The sequence below is a fragment of the Monodelphis domestica genome, chromosome 3, assembly GCF_027887165.1.
Source record: "Monodelphis domestica isolate mMonDom1 chromosome 3, mMonDom1.pri, whole genome shotgun sequence".
Lineage (NCBI taxonomy): Eukaryota > Metazoa > Chordata > Mammalia > Didelphimorphia > Didelphidae > Monodelphis > Monodelphis domestica.
The window spans coordinates 142319888-142347325 of NC_077229.1; the positions used below are offsets into that span (position 1 = coordinate 142319888).

At 36.9% G+C, this 27438-nt stretch overlaps 1 protein-coding gene across 2 annotated transcripts in view; it reads right to left on the reverse strand.

Annotated features, from left to right (window-relative positions):
* The window catches only part of COL14A1 (collagen type XIV alpha 1 chain), a 297645-nt gene that overhangs the window by 106521 nt on the left and 163686 nt on the right, over positions 1–27438 (reverse strand). For both annotated transcript variants that reach the window (XM_056823153.1, XM_056823151.1), the window contains exons 23-31: positions 27009–27125; positions 16298–16444; positions 13547–13612; positions 6917–7056; positions 5836–5959; positions 5535–5678; positions 3713–3877; positions 3078–3116; positions 2746–2884 (exon numbers count right to left, since the gene is read on the reverse strand). In XM_056823153.1, coding sequence (XP_056679131.1) covers positions 2746–2884; positions 3078–3116; positions 3713–3877; positions 5535–5678; positions 5836–5959; positions 6917–7056; positions 13547–13612; positions 16298–16444; positions 27009–27125 — 1081 coding nt within the window. The remainder of the gene's footprint in view (positions 1–2745; positions 2885–3077; positions 3117–3712; positions 3878–5534; positions 5679–5835; positions 5960–6916; positions 7057–13546; positions 13613–16297; positions 16445–27008; positions 27126–27438) is intronic.

Genomic DNA, 27438 nt, shown 5'->3' on the forward strand with positions numbered 1-27438 from the left:
TTAGCAAATAAACTAGGGTTTGGATTAGATTATTTTCAAGTCCCTTTGTATGGTAAAAAAAAGTACTAGACTTGGAGTCAGAGAACTTGAATTCTGACTCTGGTACTACCTTAGTAAGTAGCTTAATTTCTGTAGATCTCAGTTTCTTCATCTGTAAAATGAGGCTGTTGGCCTGGATTACCTCTATGGTACTTTCCAACACTCAATCTATGATTTTTTGATCCTATCATCCTTCCAACTCAAAGATACTATGATTCAGTATCATATTTCTTAGAATAATATTGTTCAAATACCTACTACATATATCACCTCTTTTAATTAAAACATTAATTTGTGTAAAGAAGAGACTCTTTAACAATTATCTTAGATATCAACATGAAAATACATTCTACAGGTTAAATAATATAATCACAAATGCTAAGAGAATAAAAATTTCCAAATAACAAAAATATTTTTAAGTCTAAAGCTTATAGCTTTCCAACATTTATTATTAGAGAGCACAACAAAAAAATGTGGATGGTCCTTTAAAATCACTGTAATGAGCATTGATCTGAAATTTGTTGTTTTTTGGGTGGAATTGCATTTTCATAAGTTGGAAAAAAGATGTTGGGTTTTTTTCTCATTCCAATTTGACTCAATAAATTAATCATTCATGTCTTTATCAAATATCTCTTCTGAGCCATGCAATATGGTAGAGCTGGGGATTCAAAGATAGAAGTGAAACAACTCTTTCCTTCAAGTACTTATATTCTAATGGGAGAGCCAGTATATAAATATGTAGGTATAGGAGCAGCTGGGTGGATCAATGGGTTATGAACAAGGCCTAGAGAAGGAAAGTCCTAGGTTCAAATCTGGCCTCAGATGCTTTCTATCTATAAGACTGGGCAAGTCACTTGATCTCCATTGCCTTGCCCTTACTGCTATTCTGTCTTAGAATCAAAACACAGTATTTATTCTAAGACAGAAGATAAGGGTTTTTTATTGTAGGTACACACACAAAACACACACACACTTCTATATTGTTTTACAGAAGATATATTCAAAGCAAGTACAAGGTAACTTTTGTGGGAAAGGTGATAGCAACAAGGGTTTCAAGCAAGGTCTTATGCAGAAGGTAGCATTTGGGTGGGCTTCAGAAGAGCCAGTGATTCCTAGGGAAAGAGGTGAGACTAGTACTAAGGCATAGAGATGGACTAAGATCATTCTAGCTAGAATATAGACTGTATGAAGAAGAGTAATATACATGTAAGAAGGTCAGAGAAATATTTAGGGGTCAGATTGTGGAATTTTAAATGTTGGAATAATTTAGTTATTTGAACATGCATAAGTGGAAAATTTTTACCTTGGAACTACATTCCCCAGAATTCCTTTTGTATTTCCCAGAATTCCTTTCCTCTCTCCGCCATGTTGTGTGGTCATGTTTCTTTCTTTTTTTTTTTTGTATGTAGTTGGCGGGGACCCCGCCTCTTGCTTTGTTCTTTTGCAACTGTGGCTGAGTTAGCACCCTTTTTACTCTAGCTTTCTTAGTTTTAGTTATTATAGATAAATCTTATAAATATAATACTTGGAGTATTGGATATTAATTTTAAAATCTACAAACAAGAGTTGATGGTGAACTAATAGAGTTCAATGAATGGAGGGTCACTTGGCCAACTGAACCCTTTAGGAAAGTCACCTTGGGGGCTCAGTGGAGGATGAATTTGAGTGGGGAAATATTTGAGACAGGAACATGAATTAGCAAGTTATGACAACAATTCAGGCAATAAATGGTTGAGAGATTTAATTGGGGAATAGTTATGTGAGTGGAGAAAAGGAGATACATGGAAGAGATGCTGTAGAGATAGAAATGTAAGATTTCGTAAAGAATTGGGTAATGTGGACTTGATAGAAATGAGAAGTCCAGGATAACAAAGAGTTTGAGAAAGTTGAAGATTGAGAAAAGGTCATTAGATAAGGCATTTTAAGAGATTATTGATAATGTTGGAGAGATCAATGTCAGTTGAATAGAGAGGTCAGAAGTCCAGATTAAAGAGGGTATATTAAAGAGAGAGAGGGGAGGAAGTGGAAATACAGATTTTAGAATTCCAGCTGAGAGCAAACAGAGAAATACAGGACGACAGCTAGGGAGATGCTAAGATTTAGGGAGGATTTGTTTTTAAGGGTGGGAGACATGTAGAAATGCTTGCAAGAAGTAGCAAAGAAACCGCTAAGATAGGAAAAGTTTGAAGAGAGGACACTATCCTACTTTTCATAATAGCTAGCTTGATTCTCATAAGAACCCAGGTGAGATAGATGCTATTACAGTTGAGGAAACTAATGCTAAGAAAAGTTAAGTGACTTGCTGAGGGTCACACAGAGGATAAGTTTCTAAAGCTGGATTCAAATTCAAGTCTTCTTGATTCCAAGCTTATTACTCTCCCCATTGCATCATCTTGCAGCCTGAGTATACACAAACTTTTTGGGGGTACATTTATAGTCTATTTTTTAATGTATGGAAAATGTATGTAGAACATTATATAAACAACTTTAACAGGGAAAATGGGGCAAAAAAGGACACAGATTTGGCATATAAAGGCTATGAGTAAACTTTTGAGAACTTATTCTCTTTTTTTTTAAATTACATTTGGTATCATTCTACTAAGAATATTACCAAGTGCCTGATGACAATGATGGCATGAAATAATTTCCTTTTTTGAGATCTGAAAGAATAATGACTTTGATATTCTGAAATTAAAACAAACATACTTGGTAGGCTGGGAAACCAGAGCATCTTTATGTAGCTGGTAACATGGATACACATTGAAAGTGCCAGGTCCCATAGAAACCCCTTCCACAGCTGAAAAATCCTTTTCAACTAAACCAAAGAGTTCCATCATTTTAAATCCTGAAAAGCACAATATTTTGAACAAGTCAGAGTTGGGTTGAATGAACAATAACAGAAAAGAAAACACATCTCCAGATTACAGCTGTGTTTTTAACAAGTAAAACAAATAAGCTTCAATGAAATAAATGGACAAGAAATAGTATTCATTTTATCCTCTAACATTTGCAAAATAGCACTGTTCATAGCACTGTACCTGCAAGACTGTTGCCATCCTTATTGACCAGAGGGCAAGCTAAAAGGGAAAAAAAAGGAAGGTCATTTAGAGATGTTTCCAAATGTACTTTCCTCATCTTCATCCCTTTTCCACCAATGTAAAAAAGATGTTAAATCATTTCTCTGAACATTAATTACTTTGGAACCACCAAGGCATATGTGGCTATTATTTTCTCTCATTTTCCAAAGATACCAAACAGTTCAACTAACCATCACTATTAAAAGCAAAGCCCATAATTCTATCCTCCTCTCTCTCTCCGTGTGATGCCCATTAAAGTAAATGGCAGCGATGAGCAAGAGAGGAAACCTGCTGGTATGTTTCTGAAAAGTATTTATAGGAGCTCTTCTAAATCAAGCTGGTCTTTAGAGCCAACAACATTTGTTCAGGGAGTCTTTATCAACTTAAAACCCTGAAATGGGAAGAACAAAGTTTCAGCAAAATTCCCTTGTTCTCTCTTCTAAAAAAGTAACATCTGCAATGAAAGATATTATGAAAACCTTTGTCAAGTTAACAATTCTTCCTTAAATCAGTATGGGATTCATTATTAACTAGGATTAACTGTTTCAGCCTGTAAGCACCCACTGAATAAGCAAGCACAGATTCAAAGAACTAACTTGCAGATGCGGTTTCACAGACAAAAGTAATCAGCTCATCTTCAATTTTCTTAAAGGCATCAAAGTCATCGACAAAGAAGACATGTCTTGCACTGGGCTGGCTGCCAATGCTAACCAGTTCTGCATAATCTGCGTCAGCCACACCAATTGCAAAAATGCTGATGCCTGTGGAAGAAGGAGGCCAGATTTCCGATTAGTCTGAAGAGGAGGGGGAAAATTCAAGCAAAACAAGACTTCACTAGTTTGTTTAAGAGCACTGCATTTGGAGTCAAATGATCTGAGTTTGAATTCTGCTTCTATCCCTTAATATCTGTGTGATCTTGGGCAAAATGCTTAATCTCTCTAGGCATGTTTCCTCCTTTGTAAAACGAGGGGAAGGTAGACTAGGTAGCTTCTAAGTAAGGTCTTTCCCACTCTGTTCCTATGACTCTATCATTCTTCCTATGTGACCTTAGGCAAGTTACTGTACTTTAACTTCCCTTCTTATAAAATGGAAGGGTTGGATTATGGGTTACTTAAAGCTCTAAAATTTAGAATTCTGTTATCTTTGGTCCAAAATAGTAAAATATATATTCCTTATAATTCAACAAAATGGATATACCAAATAGAAAACATAATTTTTTTTTAAATCATCATGACTCATTTTATATGTTAGGTAGCTTGGAAATGGCAATAAACAATATAATGCTTGAAAAGATGTAGTTCACAATTTCTCATTTATATAGCAACTGAGAAGTAATGCTGTAGGGTGTCCAAAAGACCTGCCCATCATTAATAAGATCCAAATAACCTTTTTTCTGCTTTTTATTTAAAATTTTCTTTGTTATGAACTTAGTCAACATCAACAAGTATAAACATTTTAGTATGCAAAGGAAATCCAAAAAAGGTGTAAATAATGTTTTAATGTGCCTTGACTTTCTCTCCTCATTCTTTATTGGATCCAAGATAGTCTTCATGATATGAATATTTGATCACATTACTCGTCTGTAACCTGTCACTGAATCCCAATTGTTTATTAATGTCAAACTTCTTAATATGGCACTCAGGGATAATCAAGGTTCTCCATCGTATGATACCACCTAACTGTCCAGCTTAATCTCTTACTAATCACCTATATATCTACTGTGCTCTAACCAAATAGTACTTTCTGATAACCTGTGTTCATATTCCATTCTGTCCCATTTCTATACCTTCTCTCATTGTGTTCACAACTCATAGAATATCATAATCTTCTTCCTGATTTCTACCTGTTGAAATCCTTTAAGATAACTCAAATTCCACATGTCCATAAAGCTTTTCATTGATCTGCCCCTCCCACTGTCCAAATCAGAAATTATTTTTCTCCTATAGAGCACCTGCCTTCTGAATTTCCTATACATTACTTTGCATCTGCTTATTCATGTGTTTTTCTGTCCATGTATGTTTCATATTCATGTATGTGTACATGATATGCTCTTACTAGATTATAAACTTCATAAGAGCAGGGAGCATGTCTCCATTTGTTTTTGTATCAGTCCCGGGAGAAAACATAGGCTTCTGCATATAGTTGTTGATTAATTAATATTTATTGAATTATTTCTAACATAATTATTTACATTAATGTATATAATTACCTTCTAAGGGGAAAGCTGGGTAGCTCAGTGGATTGAGAGCCAGGCCTAGAGATGGGAGGTCCTAGGTTCAAATCTAGCCCCAGATACTTCCCAGTTGTGTGACCCTGGGCAAGTCACTTAACCCCCCATTTCCTAGCCCTTAACACTTTTCTGTCTTGGAACAGTATTGATTCCAAAACAGAAGGTAAGGGTTATTTTTAAAAAATTACCTTCTAGTTGCAATTCCCTGGAAATTTTATTTACATCATCCTGTGATCGCCCATCAGTAATGACCACAATAACTTTGGGAATGCCTCTTCTTGTTCCTCCTTCAGCAGTAAACAAGGCATCTCGAACATGCTTAAGTGCTTTTCCTGAAAAATAGAAAGTAAAGGACTCTGTTGCAGAACGACTCTCACTAAAAACAACCAAAAAAACCTGGAACCTTTAGCAAAACTTCTCTAAATAAGTAGACTTCAAAAAATGTTTTCAGTAGTTAATTATCATTTCTTCTTTGGGGCTTTTCCTTACCTGTTTTTGTATTTCCTCCTTTGTAGGAAAGATTCTTAATCCCCTCAAGGAGAGTGTCTTTGGTTTTATATGTATTTAGCATAAATTCTGTTCTGGGGTCATCAGTGAACTGAACAATGGACACCTGGGGATAGAAGGTATATTTTGTACTTTAGATAACATTTTAGGAATGAATGAGGTTTACTTTTTACTTAATTTATCTCATAAATTTAATTGGTTGATATACAGACATATATTCAATTACATAATATATGTATATAATAGAGATCTAAATTGAGAACCAATAAAATACTGCTTTTCTTTCCTGCAAAAGGTCTATGAAGATGAGAAAATCATTTTACAGCCTCCATATGAAACACATATAGCTGATAGAATCTTATTTTATAGATCAGAAAATCATGGTGTAAAGCAGTCACATAAGTAAACAAAGGTCAGAAAGTAAGGGCTGGGAAAGTCCCAGACCTCCATATTCCCAGTTCAGTGCCATCTTGGATCACTGGCTCATTAGATTTCACTTTTATTTATGAGATTGCATAAAATTGAAAAAAGTAAAAAAGGGAGGAAAAAAATATTTTTAAAATCACAAACTCATGCTCCCCTGGCACTATTTTTTACACACACCATATTTTTATGTGGTAATCAAATCAACCATTTTCCATCTAAGTTAGTTTTTAACTGCTTAAACTACCATGTGAAATAGAAATCATCTATCAGGTGAGATATGTATATATATATATATATATATATATATATATATATATATATTATATAGGCAGGTCTTAAAAACTAAATAGTACACTCTTCTGACATCTAACAGAACATCTACAGACATGACTTTTCTCATATCTTTATATTTAAAAAAATATAAATCTGGGAAGGCCAATTGAATGTTTCTGAAAGAGTTAATCTCACTTTGGGTCCATTTTCTACCATTTTCCTTTATTTCTGGGATACTGTAGGCTTTTGTGTGTTCTCAAAATAAAGATAGAAAGACAAAAAAAAAGCAGATTCACCTCGGTGTTTCCATAGGCTTTAGTTTTTACAAAATGATGGACTGGTATGACTGACTTATGGGACTTACTTGAGTTCCATCCACTCCAATCTTGTCCAGGGCACCAACTGTATTATATAGAAAGTTAATGATCTTATTGAAGTTGTCATCTCCAATGCTCCAGGATCCATCCACCATGAACACTAGGTCTGCCTTGGCAGCTTTGCAAACTGCAGGGCAAAAATTGTTTGAGAGTCAGAAATAACATTCAACTACTCTGGTTCTCAAAATATGAAGGCATCTCATCAAGCTTGCAGAAAGATATAACTTGAGGGAAAATTTTCCATCTATATTTCTCTTAAAACAGAAATTCTTAACCATTTTTGTGTCATGGGTCCATTTTGGCAGTCTGGTGGAGCCCACTGACACAACAGAGTAATTTTTTTTTCAGTTTAAAAGTTAAGGAAATTCTGGATTTTAGGTAGATGTTAGTGAAAATAAAAATCTTTTTTTTTTTTTCAATGAAAATCCCTGGACCCTTTGAAATCTATCCACAGAACTCTTGGAGGTACATGGACCCCAGACTAAGAATCTTTGTCTTAAGGTCTCAATCATCAGTCATTGCCACTCACTGAAGACAGAAGGAATGATGTGAAAATTGAAAATTCATTTTTATCTTGTTCCATGAATACTCTTTTCTGACAATGTTCCAAGTATCCAGGAGTTCCTACAAAAGCTCTGATCTGTGGAAAGGAAACTAGAAATAAGTTCTGAACTTTTTGCCACTGTGTTGGAACAAGCAACAGTGGGAATATCAAGAGAGAAGAAATTGTCAAGACTGACAGTTGGTGGGAGAAGGGACAACTGAGAGTGGTAGTTGGGTCTTGTGACTAGCACTTCCTTCCTGTCAGATTTTCTTCCTTCCTGTTGTGGAAGGTGGGAGGATTGTTGACTTCCCAGTCTGGATTCGGAGTGCCTCTTCTTGGTTCAACCCAAAAACACAGGCCCAACCAGCTCTGAACATCAGACTTTCTGTTGCTTTCTGTCTACTGCTAAGATTCTGAAATTGACAAAACTAGTGTAGAGGACGGGGGTGACAGAAACCGTCCACTAGCCTGTGAGGCCTGGCCTTAGCTCCAAAGCTGAGGAAGACTCCAACCTTATTTAGGGACATCCCTTGCCCCTCTTTTCTGATACCTCTAAAATCCAAACTGGTTATTAAACTTTATCTTATTTGAATTTGCAATCAGATAAGTGGACTATCTTTTCTGGGGCATAGAGGCAGCTGAACATCAGTTCAGTCATTCAACAACAAACAGCTTTATCGAACCCTTGCTACTGCCTCTTGGAAGGGGGCATCTCTCTCCTTTGCATCACCAACCAATATTCCCTCTCTTCCCTCAACTCCTCCATACCCTGCTACAAACCTTCATATCCCCTCTTTTCCCAATTCCCTTATCTTTCCCAATAAATATTACAGATCACAGGCAATACTATCTGAGTGAGAGATAGAGAGTATCACGTTGGAGTGGGGGGGGGGGTCAAAGGAACTTAGAAGGAGAGTTTTCTGGACATAATTTGGAGACTTATTAAAAGCAAGAAAATATAAATGGAGATTGAGTTTGTGGTTAAAGTGTTTTAAGAGAATAAGAGAATAATTGAATCTATATTCTGGTGTAAGTGTATCTATGATCTTACATCAAAACCTGGTCTGAGAAAGTCTAAGTAAAGGGTAGGTAAGGTAGAAACTTGGGTCATTATGCTACTTTTGTGCAGGAATATCCTAGCAAAGAGCACTGCGAAGAAAGGCTATAAAATCAGGTATTTTTGCAGTATAGCTCTTTTTAGGTATAGCTCTGGGTTCTTCTTAGTTGTTTTATAAGATTGTGCAATCAAGAGTTGAGGAGTCAGGACTACAAATATGGCAATCTTGGCCCAGGCCATACATGACAGTAGTGACCACTCCAACAACAACAGTAGCAACAAAAAACCCATCAGTGATTATTATGTTTCTTCATGAATAAGAGAAATGTCAAAATATGTAAAATTTCCCCTTATATATAGGAAATATTTTCTAATCGCTCTTATTTCTAATGCCTTCCCTCTGTTACTTATTTCCTATTTATTCTGTATATAGTTTGCTTGTACATATTTGTTTGCTTGCTGTCTCCCTACTAGAACATAAGCTCTTGGAGGGCAGGAATTGTCTTTTGTCTTTTTTTGTATCCCCAGCGCTTAGCTCAGTACCTGGAATACAGTAGATGCTCAATAAATACTTATTAACTGACAGTCCAACTTATGCAACATGGGAAAATATAATCCTCTGGAGTATTTGGGTTCAAGTGCTACCTCTGATTCTTACTGCCTTATGTTACCTTAATTGGGTCACTTAACTGCTCTTTCTAAGATCTCTTTTCTGCAAAATGAAGGATTATACTAGATGGCCTCTGAGTTCCCTTCTAGCTCTATATTTATGATTTCTTCATGCACATTTTTGTGCATTTGTTACACACCTGGCTGGAGTATCTAGGAGGCACAGAGTATAGAAGGCTTGGAGTAAAGAAGACCCATCTCACCGAGTTCAAATCTGGCCTGAGACACTTACTAGATGTGTGACCCTGAGAAAGAAACTTAACTCTGTTTACCTCAGTTTCTTCATCTGTAAAATGAGCTGGAAAATGACTCCACTTTCTTTGCCAAGAAAACCCCAAATGGGGTTCCAAAGAATTGGTTACGACTGAACAACAACAATCACAGCAATTCACCAATCTAGCTAATTTCAGATAGAAGACATAAAATGACTTGCCTCACTGACCACTGGTAATTATTCATTTCAGGTAGCAACTCTTCAATGGCAGAATAACCTCCCCTTGTGCTAAGTATATTTGTGGTCACCTCTGCTTGATACTATTGAGTGTATCATTACCAAGATGTATGCCACCACCAAGGCAAATGAGTCTTATGATAAAATTAAAACTCATCATCTCCAGGAAGGCAAATTTATTATTTTTTAAAGAACCTCTAGCATTCTGAAGCAAAAAAAAAGTTCATGTTGAATAGGGTTTTAAATTATGCCACTCATTCCTTCCACTAATATGGATAATCATCATTAACCATATTGAGTGATGTAATAAAGATTTACATCTTGAGTGATGTTAAACTTCCTGACCACAACTTCAACTCTTCATCAATTACATGCACTTTTTGTTCTTCTCAAATTATTCATGAATAAGCTCTGAGGCAAAGACAACGAGGATTTAAGAAGATCACTTTCAAAAGGGGTATGATTTATGAAATTTGATGAATCTATGGTTTGAATTTAGGCAGAAAGGAAACAGAAGTCATGAGTGTTCCAGCACAAAAGTAATAAATTGCCTTTATTTCCAGCAAAATTGAAATGAAAAACTAAAATAAAAAGTTAAGAATCACATATTCAATAAAAAGTTTATTAGTAATGAAATGTGGAATAGTGGAAAAGGAATTACACCCTCTAGAACTACCCCATAGAAAGCATTAACACTCACTCACTTTTATATTGATCCCTTACATGAAGTCATACTGACAATCTATACATACACAATTAATATTTGCTGATGATTGGCTTATGTTCTTTTTTAAATCAGAAAAAATATTTTGATATAAAAACTTTGCAAATGGTGGCAGAAAAGAAAATTACAAAGTCCATTAGGATTCTGTTTCCATTTCTTTATTTATTTTAAGCTTATATTCATTCATTAAAACTAGTAGTTACTCATGAGGAAATTAAACACCAGGTCTGGTCAAAGTTTTAATATATTGATACAAAATCACAGCATAAGGTTTTAGTTACAGACTCATATTTTCACATTCTTCAATCTATTCTCCAGACAGCAATCAAATTGATACTTCTAAAGCACAGGTCTGATGTTATCACTCTCCTCTTAAATCAGCTACAGTGGCGGGATTCCATTACATATTCTATGATACTTATTCTAAGATAAAGTACAAATTCTTCTCATTGACATTTAAAATCCCTCACGACTAGGCTCCAATTTACTTTTCTAGCCTTATTAGATATTCTTTCCTTTCTTGTTCTTTATGGTCAAGCCAAATTGGCCTTCTTGCTGTTCCTTAACATGCAACACTCCATTTCCCATCTCTTTGAATTTGCATGGGCTATTGCCCATGCCTTGAGTGCATTTCTACCCTAATTTCTTTCTAAGGTTAGGCCAAATGCTACTTCCTGAAAATGAAACTTTTCCTGATTCACCAAGGACTAGCCTCACTCCCCCCCACCCCCACACATACAACTACTAATGCCTCCTCTTCAAAATCACCTTGGATTTGTTATGAATACACACTACTTATTTTATGTATAATTATGTGTGCATGTTATCTCCCGTTATAATATATAAATCATTCAAGAACAGGGACTATTTCATTTATGCCTTTAGATCCACGATGTCTGGTATATAGGAACATCTGTTGATTTATTAATCTATCAAGTGTCTACTCTCCTGAACCTAGTGCTCTCTCCTCTCTTCTCTTCTCCTCTTCTCTCCTCTTCTCTTCTCCCTCTATACTATTTCACTTGTTGATCTCATTGGCTCCCCTGGATTCAATTATCTCTATGCTAATAATTCTCAAATCTACTTATTCAGCCCAAACCTTTCTGCTAACCTCCAATCTCCTATCTCCAATTACCTATTAGACATGTTGAAGAGGATGTCCTGTAGACATCTCCAATTCAACATGTACAAACTAAATCTTTCTCCCCCCTCCCTTTTAAGATTTCCCTGTTGTTGTGGGCAACAGCATCCTTCCTATCCCCTAGCTTTCAACCTAGCTATCATCCTTTACTCTTCACTATTTCTTATCCACTTTATTGCCAAAGATTATTGATTTTATATTTTTAACACCTTTCAAGTATGCCCTCTTCTAGGGCCAACACCATGGCATAGACCCTCATCTCCTCATGTCTGAAATATTATTGCAAGAGCCTGCTGGGTAGTCTGTCTGCCACAAGGCTTTTTCCCTTCCAAGTCTATCCTCCAGTCTGTTGCCAAAGCGATTTTCCTAAAGAACAGATTCAACCATGTTATTACCTTTCTTTATAAACTCCAGTGGCTCCCGGTTACCTCCACGATCAAATATAAAATCCCCAAGTACACTTCAATCCAGTCACACTGGCCTTGTTGCTATTTCTCAAACAAGACATTTCATCTCCTAAATCTGGTGTTTTCCTCCCTCACTCACAGAATGCTCTCTCTCCTCATCTCCATCTCTGGGCTTTCCTGGCTTCCTTCAAGCCCCAGCTTTAAATATCATCTTCTAAAGGAATCCATTCTCAAGTCCTCTGAATTCTAGTGCCTTCCCTCTATATAGCCTGTTAGCATATAATCATTCTCATGTTGTCTCCCTCCCTTGTAATAGATGATATTTTGAGGGTATATTTGATGGATACGGATAACTAATAGATCAGATAGTTATCTTTCTTTTGCCTGCCCTCCTCACTTTACACCTCCCATTTTCCTCCCTCTTCAAAAGCCTTTCAGCCTCCACTCCTCTCCCCCCTTCTTCAGTCTCCCTCAAGTCATTCAGTGTAAGCTGTGAGGTTTCAATGAAATAGTTCTTAATCTTCTTTGTCAAACAAGGGGCTTATTTGGGGAAGACAGGATAAGGGTGGAGGATGGAGGTAAGAAGAGTGGGATATCCCTATTATCTACAGTGAGTCTTAAGTTGGAGGATATTGAGAGAAATGACTATTCAGTCACTAGCATGAAACAGAGCCTGTCATAGAGAGATACAAGGACTATTACCCTTCTTCTGCCTTCAAATCAGCCAGGTAACCTCTAACTTGATTATCCCAAGTCCCAGAGATAAAATCAGCTTCTTCCTTCAGTCAGCCAAGAAAGCCCCAAGCCCTTCAGCCAAGTCCAGAAAAACAGTCACCATTGGCTTGGCTCCAAACTGCTTTTCCCAGTAACATTCCAAATGGATTTTCCTTTGATTGACAGATGACCCATCTCCAGCTTCTGTGCTTTGCATGCATGCTTCTTCCACACACCCTCCCCCATCAGACTGTGATCTCCTTAAGGACAGTCTTTTACTGTTTTTGTATCAGCAGTTAGCTCAGTGACTGAAGACTGATTGACTTCAGTGGTTGGAGAACACCTTCCACCAGCATAGATTGCAAGCTCACAATAAAATCATGAATGTTTATTCACAAACTTCCCAATTTTTCTTCCCTGGTAGAAGCAGGGAAGTGCTAAAGTTCTTTAGGTTGAACAGATTGAAATAAAATGGACTATTTATAGTAGATAATTCTCTTTCAGGACTGAGATCACAGCTTTATGCAGCTCCTTTGGCACTAATTCAGCGGAATCCAAGACACACTTGTTATTACTGCATATGACATTGATACAATATATTAATTTATCATGTGTAATTAATGTAGAATGTGGATAATATTATGGTAATTTATTTTATGATATGATGTTTATAATATGTGATATAATTTATTTTGTACTTATATAACATAAAATTATATGACATTAAATATATTTCATTTGCTCAATAGACTAGATCAATAATTTAATAGTAGGCATAGTAAAATAGCACAAAGGATAAATTGATGGCTCACTTAAGCTTTTAACTAATTAAATGAAATGACAAAAATTTCAAAGCTACAAGTATATTAATTAAGTATATTTGTCATTATTATTATTATTATTAACTTACCTTCCTTTGCTGGAGGTACGGTTGGAAGAGGTGTGGTTGTTGCTGGTGGCGGAGTTGGGATTGGCCCTGGAAATTGGAGAAAATTAAAAAGAGCCCAAAAGAGGCAACATAAGTAAAAAGAAAATAATTGGGGCAGGGGTGTTCAATAATTTTGGCAACAATATTTATCTGTTCTTCCTTGGAATTTTGTGACTATCATAGATCATCAACCATTTGTAGGAATTAGCTTGTCTTTCTCCTTATCTGCAGACAGTAGGCCTGGGCACCATTTTCAGATAACTCCATTTAGCCACCTGGAGTAAATTTAGTGAAACTTTCATCTCCAAAGTGTTTGTAACATTGATTTACAGTAATGGTACTGGAAAAGCACGTTTCTGCTCTAGTCAGTGGCCAAGTCCAAACACTGAAGAAGGCAGAAGCCCAACTTCAGCCTGTGTATAATTAACAACAGAATATCAAGCCTTGTTCAAATGAACTTCTTCCAATACTACCGATCTGGTCACCATCAGAATCCAGACCAAGGGAGGAAAAAGTCCAGCCATACTCTAAGCTCATCTGAAAATTCTGAAGTATTGAGTTAAATTCTGAAAGCTATATTTCAAAAAGAACATTGATATCAACATCAATGTTACATCTATGAAGCTGTTCGAAGCCAAATTATATGAGAAACAGTGAAAGAAAAGACTATAGAAGTTTGATTGACACCATATTTTTTGCCATTTTCAAAATGTTGAAGCTGGAAGCAGAGAAAATTCAGAACTCGAAAAAAAAATGTTTAACCACCAATAAATAAATAAATAATGAATTTTTAGAAATTAGAAAAAGACTGGAATTGATAGACTTTTAAATCTCAAAAATCTAGACATTCATGGAAAATAAAGAAAATGTGTTCTTTGTGATTTCTAAGAATGTAAGTAGTACCACTTGGTAGAAGATACATTCAGGGAGGCAGATTTTAATTCAGAATTGGGGAGAACTTTTTGACAACTGGAGTTGTCTGACAATCTTCCTTATGACTTCTTCATGACTTTATGATTTTAAAACTTTAAGACTTCTTTTATGACAAAATTTATTTTCTACCATTAGAAATGTTGAAGCAAAAACTTCATAACCAACTTTCATTGATACATGGAAGAAATATCTGTATTAGCTAGAACATTGAACCATATGGCCTCACCCCCCCCCCCCAATTCTAGGAAACTCAACTATTAAACTAATAACAATAATGAAATAAATTCATGTGAATTTTTAGAGCAATAAATTTTTGCAGTCATTACAATTTACTTCAAAGACATTGCATTCAATTCTCATCAAATCTTTGGAAGCTGTGATAAGTTAATAATCATTATCAACCCTGCTCCCACATATACACTAAAAATGTAAAAAATTAAGACATTGCTAACATTTTTCTTCAAAGCAAGGCAAAACTCAAGTGAAATTGTCAAATAGGCTCTCTGTGGCTCTAAAGTCTGCCAAAGTGACCATAAACAATGTATCTGCATACCAGCTACATAGCTACTGAGGGAAAATGAGCCATCAAGGACCAGATGGTGTTAAATAGGAGCTATTCACTATATACATACAGAAGTTCTGAGATTTGTAGAGATGTTATATAAAAGAGGGAAGAGATTTGCTTTGTGTTGGTTCCCAAGGCCAGGCAAAAAGCCGACAGGTTGAAAGTTGCAAGAAGACAAATTTCGGTGTAATTCAAGAACTTACTAATGAAAACCACTCATAAACCATTCAGAATCACTAGGAATATTGTGGAAAAACTTCCCCAGAATATGAAGTTGAACTAGATAGCTTCTGAGGTTCTAAGGCACCATCTACCATCTAGCTCTGAACTTCTATGACTGACCCTCAAATTCTTGGAGTCTCTTTGCTGTATAACTGGTCTCCCTCTTTTTTAAGGAAGGTGACATTATTGATGCTTCTCTATGTCATTGTGGATCAACCAATGAGACTTTAAAGACCTGGGCTCAACCAACCACACACTCATAAAGGTACTAATATGAAGGAAATCAGTCACAGCTTTAAAATTCCTTGCTTCCTTGGAGATTCCAAGTATAGCACTGGGCAGTTGTGTAAATCATAGAGTTATATCCAGAACAGTCTTTAAAATGAAAGAATATTATCTCTCTCTATATATATATATGCAGACTTTAAATCAGGGGAAAGCTTTCCCTGCTCTCTACAAATTCTCAAATAAAGGACAATTAAAAATGCCTTCTTTTAATTGTGTGGTCCCCTTCAGCACATCAGATCCAGCACAAGTTGGAAAAAATGAGAAAGCTTTTTAAGCTAGCAATAACTCCTCCGAGGGTCAATGAATGGGAGCTGATTAGCTCCACTCCCACCCCCTTGGCTCTGGTAATATGCCATTGTTTAATGTCAGGACCTAGTTATTACACCCTGTTCCTCTTGCCACATACCACAAATGTTTCCTTATGGATGCTGATTACAATACGAGCCATTGTAGCTGGGAATTTGTTAACCTATGGACCTATATCTAGTCCTTTATGAAGCATGTACCAAGGGTGAAAAAATTCATACTAATGAGGACCAGTGAAGGAGCTGCAGAGAATTTTATGATTATAGAAGAGTGGAACTTTGCTTCCATGTATTCTTCAACTGCCATAGCTCACATTTTTATTAATGGAACAAGATTGAAGAGCCAACCAGGCTGTGCCTCTCCCAATCCCCAATTTTAGTCTGAATGAATGGATAAGAAAGAAGGCACAGTTCACTTACGTGTTCTTTCCATTATGCTTACACTAGGTCCTGTTATCTCTTGGAGCTGCGTAGAAACGCTGATTTTATGCTCTGAATCAGCCAAAAGTCCATAGAAACAATGGCTAGATGTCCCACCACCCAAGGCAGTTTCTTGCTTATTCCCATCTGTGATGGAAAAAAAAGAAAGAAAAGAAAAGAAAAATGTTATTTGCAATTGGACATTCTACCTACATGACCTGTGATGATTCCATCAAAGTTTTCATAGATACATTGTGGAAGGATAGCATACAGACTAAGTTTTGATAAAATGAATTATATTTTAAATACATAAATCAGTTGAGAGTGGCAGCATGGCTTTTTGGACAGAGTTGGCCTTGAAGTCAAAAGTGTTTGGGCTCCAATCTTACGGCTGACATATAATGGTTGTAGGACCCTGAGCAAGTCATTTCTTTCTATTTTTTTTAAGCCCTTACCTTCCATGTCAGAATCAATACTGTATATTTGTTCTAAGGTAGAAGAGTGGTAAAGGTTGGGCAATGGGGGTTAAGTGACTTTCCCAGAGTTGCACAGGTAGGAAGTATCTGAGGCCATATTTGAACCCAGGATCTCCTGTCTCTAGGCCTGACTCTCAATTCATTGAGCCACTGAGCTGCCTCCTGAGCAAGTCATTTCTAAGTGCTTTGGGCAACTGTAGAAGGCCACAAGTAGAAAAGAAAATGCTGGCCTGGATTGGTGAAAGAAGTTTTCTCACCCAGGAGTTCCTTATATTATTAAATCCCTGCAGAGTTCCTTACCCTAAGTAAGTCTATAATTGTAGGAAAGGTGAAGTAATGCCTCTGTTGACCAAAGAATCATTGTGTATCATCAATTTTGCATCTGTTTAGGTCTGGATGTGTGTGTAGTCAAACTCTCATAAAATAGAATATAGCTGAAGTTAACCTCAGGCAGTCAGTTGATAAACATTTATTAAACACCTAATATATGCCAGGCACTGTGCATACAAAAACAAGGAAAAGGTGATCCCTACCCTCAAGGAGCTCACAATCTAGAAGGGAAGACAACAAGCAAATATATACAAACAAGCTATATACCGGATAAATAAGAAATGATTAACAGAAAAAGGTACTAAAAGGGGTAGGAGAAGGTTTACTGTAGAAGGAAGGGTTATATCAGAACAGCAAGGTTAGAGGTGGAACACTTTTCTATGTGTGAACACAAAGCTGGGAGAATTTGTACCAATATGATGAAAATTCCCAAGAATTCTCACAAAGCTATGTGGTATAATAAAACAATAATTTTGGAGTCATGGAACTTGGGTACCTTACTGGTGTGGCCTGGGACAAATTATTGAACTTGCTGGGACCTCAGTTTCCTCATGTGTAAATGGAAATAGTGATATTTCTAGCACCTACTTCACAGTACTGTTCTAAGAAAAATGCTTCATAAATCTTATATTATTATAAGAATATGGGTAGTTATTATTATTACTATTAAGTTGGGTCTTCTGGGTGATTTTTGTTTAGTCAACTAGTCATGTCTTCATGATCCCTTTTGGGGTATTTTTGGAAAAGATACTAGCTTGCCATTTCCTTATCCAGATGATTTTATAGAAGGGGAAACTGAGGCAAACCAGAGGAAGGAACTTGCTAGGATTTGAACCCAGGTCTTCTGGCTCCCAATCTAATACTCTTTTCATTGCACTAATATACCCAATGATATTTTGATATGATTTTTTATTTTGATAATGGTACCCAATTATTTTGGCCTCATAATTAAGTCCTGAGGATGTCTAGATTGATAATTGTTTAAACCCTTGCCTGAAAATTAGAATACATAAAGACTTGGAATCTGAACTTTCTTTGTCACTAAAGCTGATTGTGGACCTCCAGGTAATATGAAGTATATTGATACAGCACTTAAACATTCACAAAGGGTTTTACATATGTTATCTCATTTGATCCCCATAGGAACACTGAGAGGTAGGGTTATTATGCTATTATTACCTCCATTTTGCAGATAAGGAAACTGAGGCTAACAGAAGTAATTTGCTCAGGGTTATGCAGCTAATCAGAATCTAAGACAGGATTTGAATTCAGGTCCTTTTAATCCCAAGTCCTAGTCCTTGCAGTTACCTGTCATTCCATAAAGCATTAGAATCCTTGAATCTCTCAAAGCATAGATTTCCTTTTTGCTCAGATCACTAGGGCTATTCTGGCAGGGCATCTTACTAACCCCCATTAAATTCCATGAGAGGCTCTTTGCTTCCCCACTGCATGGTTCTCTGGATTCAGAGTCAATAGAATGGGGTATGTGACCTGGCTCTGTCATTTACCAGCTGTGTGATCTTCAGTAAGTTCCTATCCCTCATTTGGCTGATATAAAAAAATAAAGTTAATAATACTTGCCATGCCAACTGCACATTATAGGAGCAAATGGAATATTGTATGAAAAGAGTTTTGTAAACTCTAAATATTCTGGAAATGTCACGTATTATTTTCTTTTAAAAAAAAATCATGTTAGAATGCCTGTAATTACTTTAAATTTTCTGCATCTTTCATTCTTTTCAAATTCTTGATATAATGCCTTATGCTTTATACTGTAGAAACATATTGAGCATGAGTAGTGGTTAGAAAACTGTTCTTGGATCCAGGAAGACCTACGTTCACAATCTGTTTCTGATATAAGCAAATCATTTAACCTCTTCCAATACTCTAGGGATTCTAGGAACTCACTAAGATTCTAAGTTGAAGAAAAGATGCCTTCCTGCATTTATGGAAGTTGTTTCCTCATCAGGGAGTTCTCTGTACCAATGAACTCACAGGTCCAGTTCCTATCCCTTTATCCTTTTTATAAACCCTTACCTTCCATATTAAAGATCAATACTATGCATTGACTAAAGAGTGGTAAGGGCTAGGCATTGGGGGTTAAGTGACTTACCCAGAGTGACACAGCAAAAAAGTGTTCACCTGTCTGCTACCCCCTTTATGCTTCTTAGAATGATTTTACATGCCTTCTTCTCATTTGATGTCCACAAAAACCATGTGAGATAGGCAATACCCAGCACAATATAGAGGGGAGAGTATTGGATCCAGAGACAAAAGACATAGGTTTAAATCCTGGCTTGCTACCTATTATCTATCAGTCAATAGTTGATTCACAGATAATTTACTAAGTGTTGACTCTGGGTCAGGATATATGACTTTTTATGATTTTATATAAACCACAATCTCTCTGGCCTTCAATTTCCTTATTTATAAGATTATGGAGAGTGGAAGATTATTTCTAAAATCCCTTTCAGCTTTAAATGCTAGGGTCACTTCCAATGTTGACATTCCATAATTCTACATTAAGCTGCCCAAGATCATGGGGCTGTTTGGACACTGCTCCCAAGCTAGAATCTTGGCTTTTTGCTGCCTCTCCAGAAAGAATGATCTATAATTGGCAGCCAACGTTCTGCCTTATTTCCCATCTGTGGATGAGAGAGTTGCAGACTGCATTTTAAGGACTTGGTTTGCAGGAAAACCTCATGCAGGAAGAGAATGGAATTTTGCTGTCAATGGGGGATGGGGATAGTACCTCTAGCCAAGAAAAGGAGATCAGCAGTTGGAGAGTGGGTTCTTCTCTCTTTTGAACTTGAAGAGAGAGGAGCATCTTGCTGAGCTCAACCTGTTGTGATACCTCATCTATCTGAAGAAAATCAGATCAGCCATCCTTCCTCAGTAGTGGATAGAGACTTTTTCCCTTTGGAGAAGATAAGAAACTATCCACCCAAGAAGATTTTTCAACTCATCTCTTCAATAACTGTACATCCCTCTATATCATGAAAATACAATAGCCTGACTCCACAATCTCACCAGGGACTCAAGACCCCAAATCTGAGCTCTCAACCCCTGAGGGGAATTTAGGTTAAAATAGAAATTAGGGATTTCCTAATTTTCCCTCTACCCTAAATCTACCATTCCTAAATACTAAAAAGAATAAATAATTCTTATTAATCCAGAAGAAACTGGATATCTTATTTATCTAAGGGGACCAAGATAATATCTATCAAGGGAAGAAACCAGAAACCAGAGACTAAAGGGGATTTCCTCCTAACCTTTCAGCTCTGGACCTTGATCAAATCACTCACCTTCCCTTGTATAGCTCTATCTAGGAGAGGATGTAGTGTTTCCTTTCATCTGTCCCCCCCCCTCTCTCTATTAGACCTTTCAAACTTTAGTTCCTGACCCCCCACTAGTACACCTCTGATGGAATGGTGTTATTGTTGTTCAGTTGTTTCAGTTCGATACAATTTTTTGTGACCCCATTTGAGATTTTCTTAGCAAAGATACTGGAGTGGTTTGAGGATCTGAAAGATAGAGGTCTTCATGTGTTGTGCTGATTTATGTTCCTCACAAAAAAGGATCTGATGAGAGTGAGGTTGGGAAGTTTCAGCAATGCCATAAAAACATCAATAAACAGCTTTATAACTAGGATCCTATTATCCATTAAAAAAAAAAAAGAAAATGAATGAATGGTTCTTACAGTCTTTTTCACCCCTAGAACTTGAAAGTCTTTAACTGTTATGGGGAGGTTAAAAGAAGGGATCACGCTAACTATATAAATAAAATAAAAGTTTTATTTAACTAAAAGGGGAAAATGGAAGGGAATCAGGGAATACCTCACTTCTAACCGCACCACAGATATTAAAACCCTATACTTCCTAAAATATTAACCTAACCTAGTTAAAGGAGTAATTAAAGTTAGTGAGGGATTTGTAGGGGTAAAAACAACAGGACCCAAAGAAATCTCATAACCAAGAGTCCTTCTTTGATACAGACAGCAATCTCAGGATGAAGAGTCCTCATAGGATTCAGGAGGGGAGGAGGATTAACACACACAAACTGTCCACCAGTGTGGACTCACTCAACCACACCTCCAAGATGGTCCAATTTCCTGACTGCTACAGAAAACAGCTTCTCTCTCCTGCAGAGTCCACCAACTCCCTCTCCAGCAACTGTCTCTATGTCCAGTCCCAGTCCTAGGAGTTCTAAGTGGAATGTTGGTATCCAGGGTCTCATGCCGTCACTTGCCCTGTTATGCCCTGCTAGAAATCCCTTACTACACATCAAAAGAAATAAGGCTTGAGGAAGTACTACTGTCCCAATTTTTTCAAGGCCTCCTGTTTGCTCATCCTCTGACATCTTTGTCTATCCCTTGATATCCCTCAGAACCTCTTGAAATATCAGAATTATCAATAATTACCAATACAGTTAGTTGTAAAGCATTTAACATAGTGCCTGACACATTGTAAGTGCTATATAAATGATATTACTATATTAGTATTCATAATACTGAGAATATTTATCCAAAGGGCACATATTTAGATCCATAAGAGACCTTAGAGCAGAAGTATGCTAGAGTCAGCTTCTACTGTGAGAGCTTATTGTTAAATTTTTAAATTTTCAGTTATATTTTTTACTTCAAAAATTGGCAACAAAATCAGGACTTGATTTATTGATTTGATTGTAAAGCCTTAAAAGAGTGCTGAAAAATGTTAATGATGTAGATAAAACTTAAAAATGTATTGGGTATGCTTTTTTCTTTCAGAAAACCACTAATTAAAATACTTGTAAGCACATCACTGCCTTAAAGGCTTTATAATCTAACTCTCTCATTTTACAGATGAGGAAAATGAGGATCTGTTGTAAATTTCTCTAAGGTCACACAGACAGTATTTGAACTCAAGTCTTCTAACTCCAACTTCAGTGCTCCCTCCATTGTTTAATGTTATGGGGTACCTTCTATAGACTTCTTTTCATGGGATTAAGGAGGATACATACTGAATCACTATTGTGCACAGTGGTATCATTTCTTCATTTAGGTTAGTTTCCTTAGAGTTCCTAGAAATGCAAGATAAAGGAGTTTGTTTTGTTTTTGCCAAATCAAAGTATATTTTCAAATATTGGAGAATCATGATTGCTACAGTAAAATTATCAAGAAATTATTCCTGGCTAATTCCCAAGACAAATAATAAAGGTTTACAAGAACGGGTGTAGTGGCTGAGTTGTTTCTGGCTTGTATGACTCCATGCCTACTGGTGCTGCTTTAAAGTAAAACATTGTAGTTGGTCAAATTGTGGTGGATTTCTCCAGTGTCATATGCCAGAAATATTGCATCAAATGGAACTATGGTTTGCCTTTGGGACAGCTAGAAATTTTCATCGGCCAGGGTGGAAAAACGCCATCTTTGTAATACATTTACACTTCCATTCTTCATGAGCTGAGACCAAATAAATGATCTAAACTGTTCTAACAAATGTTGATGATGCTACCAACATGATACACCAAAAAGTACTGGTAACAACAGCTCCAGTTGTTACCCTCCAAAGCAGTCTGTGGGGACTGATAATATAGAGAATCTGAGAAGGTGGGCTGCTGGCATTTTATGTTTTAAATTTAGCCTCCCACCTCCTTTGTAGCTCTGACTTCAATTATGAATATTATTTGGCAAGTTTAGGCTCAGCAAGAAGATGCTCTTCACATGAGTTTTTGGACTCTCGACTCCAGAAAAATAGAACAATATCAGAGAACTTGCATTTATGCTGAAAGGCAATGAGGATGGCTGTGTACTCTATAGATCCTCATGTTAAGCAAAAGAGCCCAAGATGGCATGGTTGGATCAGTTGGGTACAAATTAAGTTGTAGGGGGATTTCATGCTCTGCTTCTAATGATTAGTCATCTCAAGAATAACACCTAGAATAGGCTAGAACTTCCAGAACATCTCTATAATTAGTCTCATCTTATAAGAGTCTCTGAGTCCCCCAAGCTCCACTTTTCCCTGGGGTCTGATTTAGAATGAACCAAAGTCAAAGAAAGCCCCTGTCTTGAACTTGGTATGTGGCTGGCTGATCTAAATCAAGCTTCCACTTAGTCCCTCCCAAAACAAATTCTATTAACCTCTTTTGCTTGACTATAAAGATATTCCAAATTTGCTTAGCATCTTTTAATACTCTTTTAAAAAGTCTTCTAGAGTTTTATAAGTACTTATAAGTATAGTCCTATGGTAACATTAGCCTGAGAAGTTTACAATGAAGATTTTCCTTCTACCAATGAAGTTTACTAAATGTTCTGCAATTTCTCATTTTAGAGAATGTGGGGAGGGAGAAATAGGGGTGGAGAAAAAGTGGGCGAACATTGAGAAGATGAGTTACTTGTGCAGGGTTACACAGTCAATAGATGTCAGAGTTATTATCTGATCTGAAGTCTTTCTGCCTCCAAGTTTAACTATCCAACCACTCTGACATTGGTCCTCTCTTTATAGGCACTACTGAGTTTAAACCTCTCAAAATGTAGGGTAGTGATACTTTAAGATAAACAGAGGCACACATACCAGAAGTGCCCAGTACTAATGAGTTTACCAGTGGTCTCTCCATTGACTTATTTTGACATTGTTATTTTGTCTCAAAAAATATACATGCCTGGTCTGTGAGATAATGATGAAGATCTTGAGAAAAATATTTACTGAACAAACAGTAGTACCTGGCACAGGCACTCAGAAATGAGACACTTCAGGATGACTGTTTAATAACACATGAGAGAATTGAAGAATTGAATTGGATTTCTCCCTGGAGTGTCTTCTGGTCTGGAACAGAAGGCTTGGCCATTTTTCTGTAAAAGCAATCTGATCCCAATAAAACCAGAGAGACAAAGAGAAGGAGGAAGGGAAAGAAAAAAAGAGAGAGAATGAGAGAGAGAGAGAGTGAGAGAGAGAGAGAGTGAAAGAGAGAGAGAGAGAGAGAGAGAGAGTGAAAGAGAGAGAGAGTGAAAGAGAGAGAATGAGAGAGAGAGAGAGTGAAAGAGAGAGAGTGAAAGAGAGAGAGAGAGAGAGAGAGAGAGAGAGAGAGAGAGAGAGAGAGAGTCAGAGACCAAGAGAGACAGAGGCAGAGAGACAGAGACAGACAGGTAAAGAGAGAAAGAGATGGGGAGACAGAGAGAGACAGAGAAAGAGACAGGGGGAGGAGGGAGAGAGACAGAGAGGAGGGAGAGAAAGGGAGGGAGAGGGAAACAAAGGGGATGGAGGGAGGGAAGGATAGGGAAAGAGGGAAGGAAAGAGACAGAGAGCCAGAGTGAGAAAGAGAGGGAGAGAGAAAGGGAGAGAGAGAGAAAGAGGTAGAGAGGGAGGGATAGAGAGAGGGAAAGAGACAGAGACAGAGCAAGAAAGAGAGAGAGAGAATGCTTTTATAAGTGTTTACTAAGGGCCAGCACTGTGCAAAAGGCTAGGACATGAATATGAATTAAAAAAAAAAAAACAGTCTTTGCCCCCCAGGATCTTACATTCTAATAGAATTAACAGCTCATTAAAGGGACCTGGGTAGCTGAGAAGCTTGGAAAGGGCAGGAGCAGGAGGGGTTTTGGTACATGTGTGGTGGCATGTCTGGAAATGGAAATATAGAAGAGACTTGAGCAAAATAGCCCAAATTGATCAACCACAGTCTAGGATGGCTCTAGGGGTCACACATCACTTCCAGTCTTCCATTTGTAAATATTCTCCCTGGTGATGAGTGATATCATTGCTTCTGAACAGATGGTTATGGCTTCCCAAGGAAGAATGGGCACTGACATCAGTGACTTTCTAGGGTGTGGTAAATAATACAGTGAAAACCTCCGATCAGAAAACCAGTCACCCTGCATGACCTCCAGGCCTGTCACAAAAGGTTCAGATAAACATTTTCCCTTTTTCTTGAAGCTCCTGATAAGATTGTCAGGGAGTTGATTAGCCACAATAATGAAGAAACAGGCTGCAGACTGAATGAGTTGTGGCCTAAATGAATCACAAAATCTTTGAATGAATTAAATGTTAATGAGAAAATGAACAGCACTTTTTGTTCATTCTTGCTCAATCAAGACTGCCTTGGATCCGCTGAAGACATTTCTGGCCTCTTCTCCTTTATGCAGAGGAAGTACAAGTTAGGTTAACTCCCAGATAAGAAGGAAGTACAGGCTCAAGTTCCTGCCAACAAAGATCTTGGCTTTACAAACAGCTTATTTCTTTCAGGATTCCAGATTAATGTTATCTGGTTCATTGGTTACGTAGTACAACCAAAAAAAAAAGCCCAATCACTAATCCACAAATAAGCCAACTTTTGTACTTGTTGATTTGACTGATTGTAAAGTTATTTTCATTCATCTTTTTAAACTATTCTGTAGAACTAATTGTTTTTAAAGGCGATGACTGTCCACATAAATCAGTTTCCCTTCATTTTTTTCTTTTAAATGTTGAAGAGAATGTATATTAATGTGTAAATATACATGAAAGCTTCATCTTGGTGTTGTTATAAAGTTTTATCCATTCAAACAATTAACAGCCACTTATTATGTGGATACTTATGTTCCTGCTACTGTGTTTGGTACTGGGGGTTAAAAACAAACAAACAAAAAAGAAAATAGTTCCTATTCTCAAAAGTCTTATAGTTTATCTAGTGATTCATGAAGATAGCTAAATGTGAATTGCTCCTTGCCCTGGAAATTCTCAAACTCTCACCCTGGAAAAGTCTAGCAAAGTTGTGGAGTTTACAATTCATATACAGAGGGAATTTAAAATGTATTTAACCATTTGCCCAAGATTCATCTTGCAATTTTCTGGGTTTTAAGAGTGTTTTTATTTCCCCTAAGAATTTTCATGCAACAGGAAATCCATGAGACCTCCCCACTCCCCAGCTCTATGGAAAAGAGTTTCTATTGAACTATCTACCTTAAATGCTCTGTCATTTGCCAAAGGAGCCCATTTATAATTTTCTATGAATGTCCATTACACTCTGCCCATCCACTAATTTGACAGTAGGTCTTTTAAACACAGTTTTCCTCTCATTGTTGGAACCTCAGTGAAATCTCTGCAGACCATACAAATACGGTGCAGTAAAAAGAACATTAATCATGGAATCGGAACCCTGGCTTCAAATCTCAATTCAGCTACTTACTATTTCTGTGACCTTGAACAGGTTACTTCATCTGAACCTCAACTGCCTCATCTGCAGATTGGGGCTAATACTACTTGTAATGCCTACTTTACATTACAGATGCATGTTATAATTACAAAATACTAAATGAAGAGGTCATTGCTATTTTGTCTATTCATATGAAGAAGAATAAACTCCTTTTCCTACACAATGAGTTTTTGGTCCCACTAAGAATGATGGAACAAAGAATTATGTTTACTTGAGAGCTGCAACCCCCCTGAGGAATGAGCTCACATATCGCATATCATGCCTGTAATTACTTGAACTACTAAAGAGGAAAGGAATATCCTTCACCAAAGTCACCAAGAAAAATGATGCCAAGAGAAATATAAGACTCAAAAAGCAGACACCCAGGCAAGGTGCAAACCAAGGTATAATGACTGGTTTATGTAATTCTGGGCTCCCCAGCATAGGAGATCTCTGGGAAGCCACATGGCATCATGGATGGAGTGCTAGACTAGGTGTTCAAAAGACCAGGGCTCAAATCCTGTTTCAGATACTTATTAACTGTGTGACCATGGGCAACCCCTCTGAGTTTCAGTTTATTCATCTATTAAATACATGTAACAATAGCATTTATTTCCCAGCACTATATTAATCTCTGTTATTATTATAGGAACTAAGACTAAGTCCCGTGTGTCGTTTGATCCTATCCCCACCTCCACAGTATCAAGTATAGTGATGAGCACAGAACAGATGGCTGGAAAGCACTTGTCAACTCCTCATCTTACCTCTGAGCTCCTCTATGGAGACCCTGTAGGCAGAAGCATGACTGTGAAGTTTCCACTTGACACACAAACTGTGTGGCTGAATTCTTTCTGCTTCAAGATCTGTCACTCCCAGGAACACTGGAATGAAATAGAAATGTTAATATCTTGATTCTGTGCAAAATGTCTTTTATACTGTCCTATTTGTATGCAGAATGGAATTTTTTTAGGGTTAGAGTTCCCAACACAACTCTGGAATTAAATTCAAAATAAAATAATACCTAGAGAGCTCCTGCTTTCCATTCTTTAAGGTACAGAAACACATTACAAGAGACTAATGAACAAATAAAATACAAATATCAACCAAGGTATGAAAGATAACCTCATTCCATTGAAATTGCTCTCTCCAGAATTACTAATGATCTTTTAGTGACCAACAGCCCTTTCTCAATCA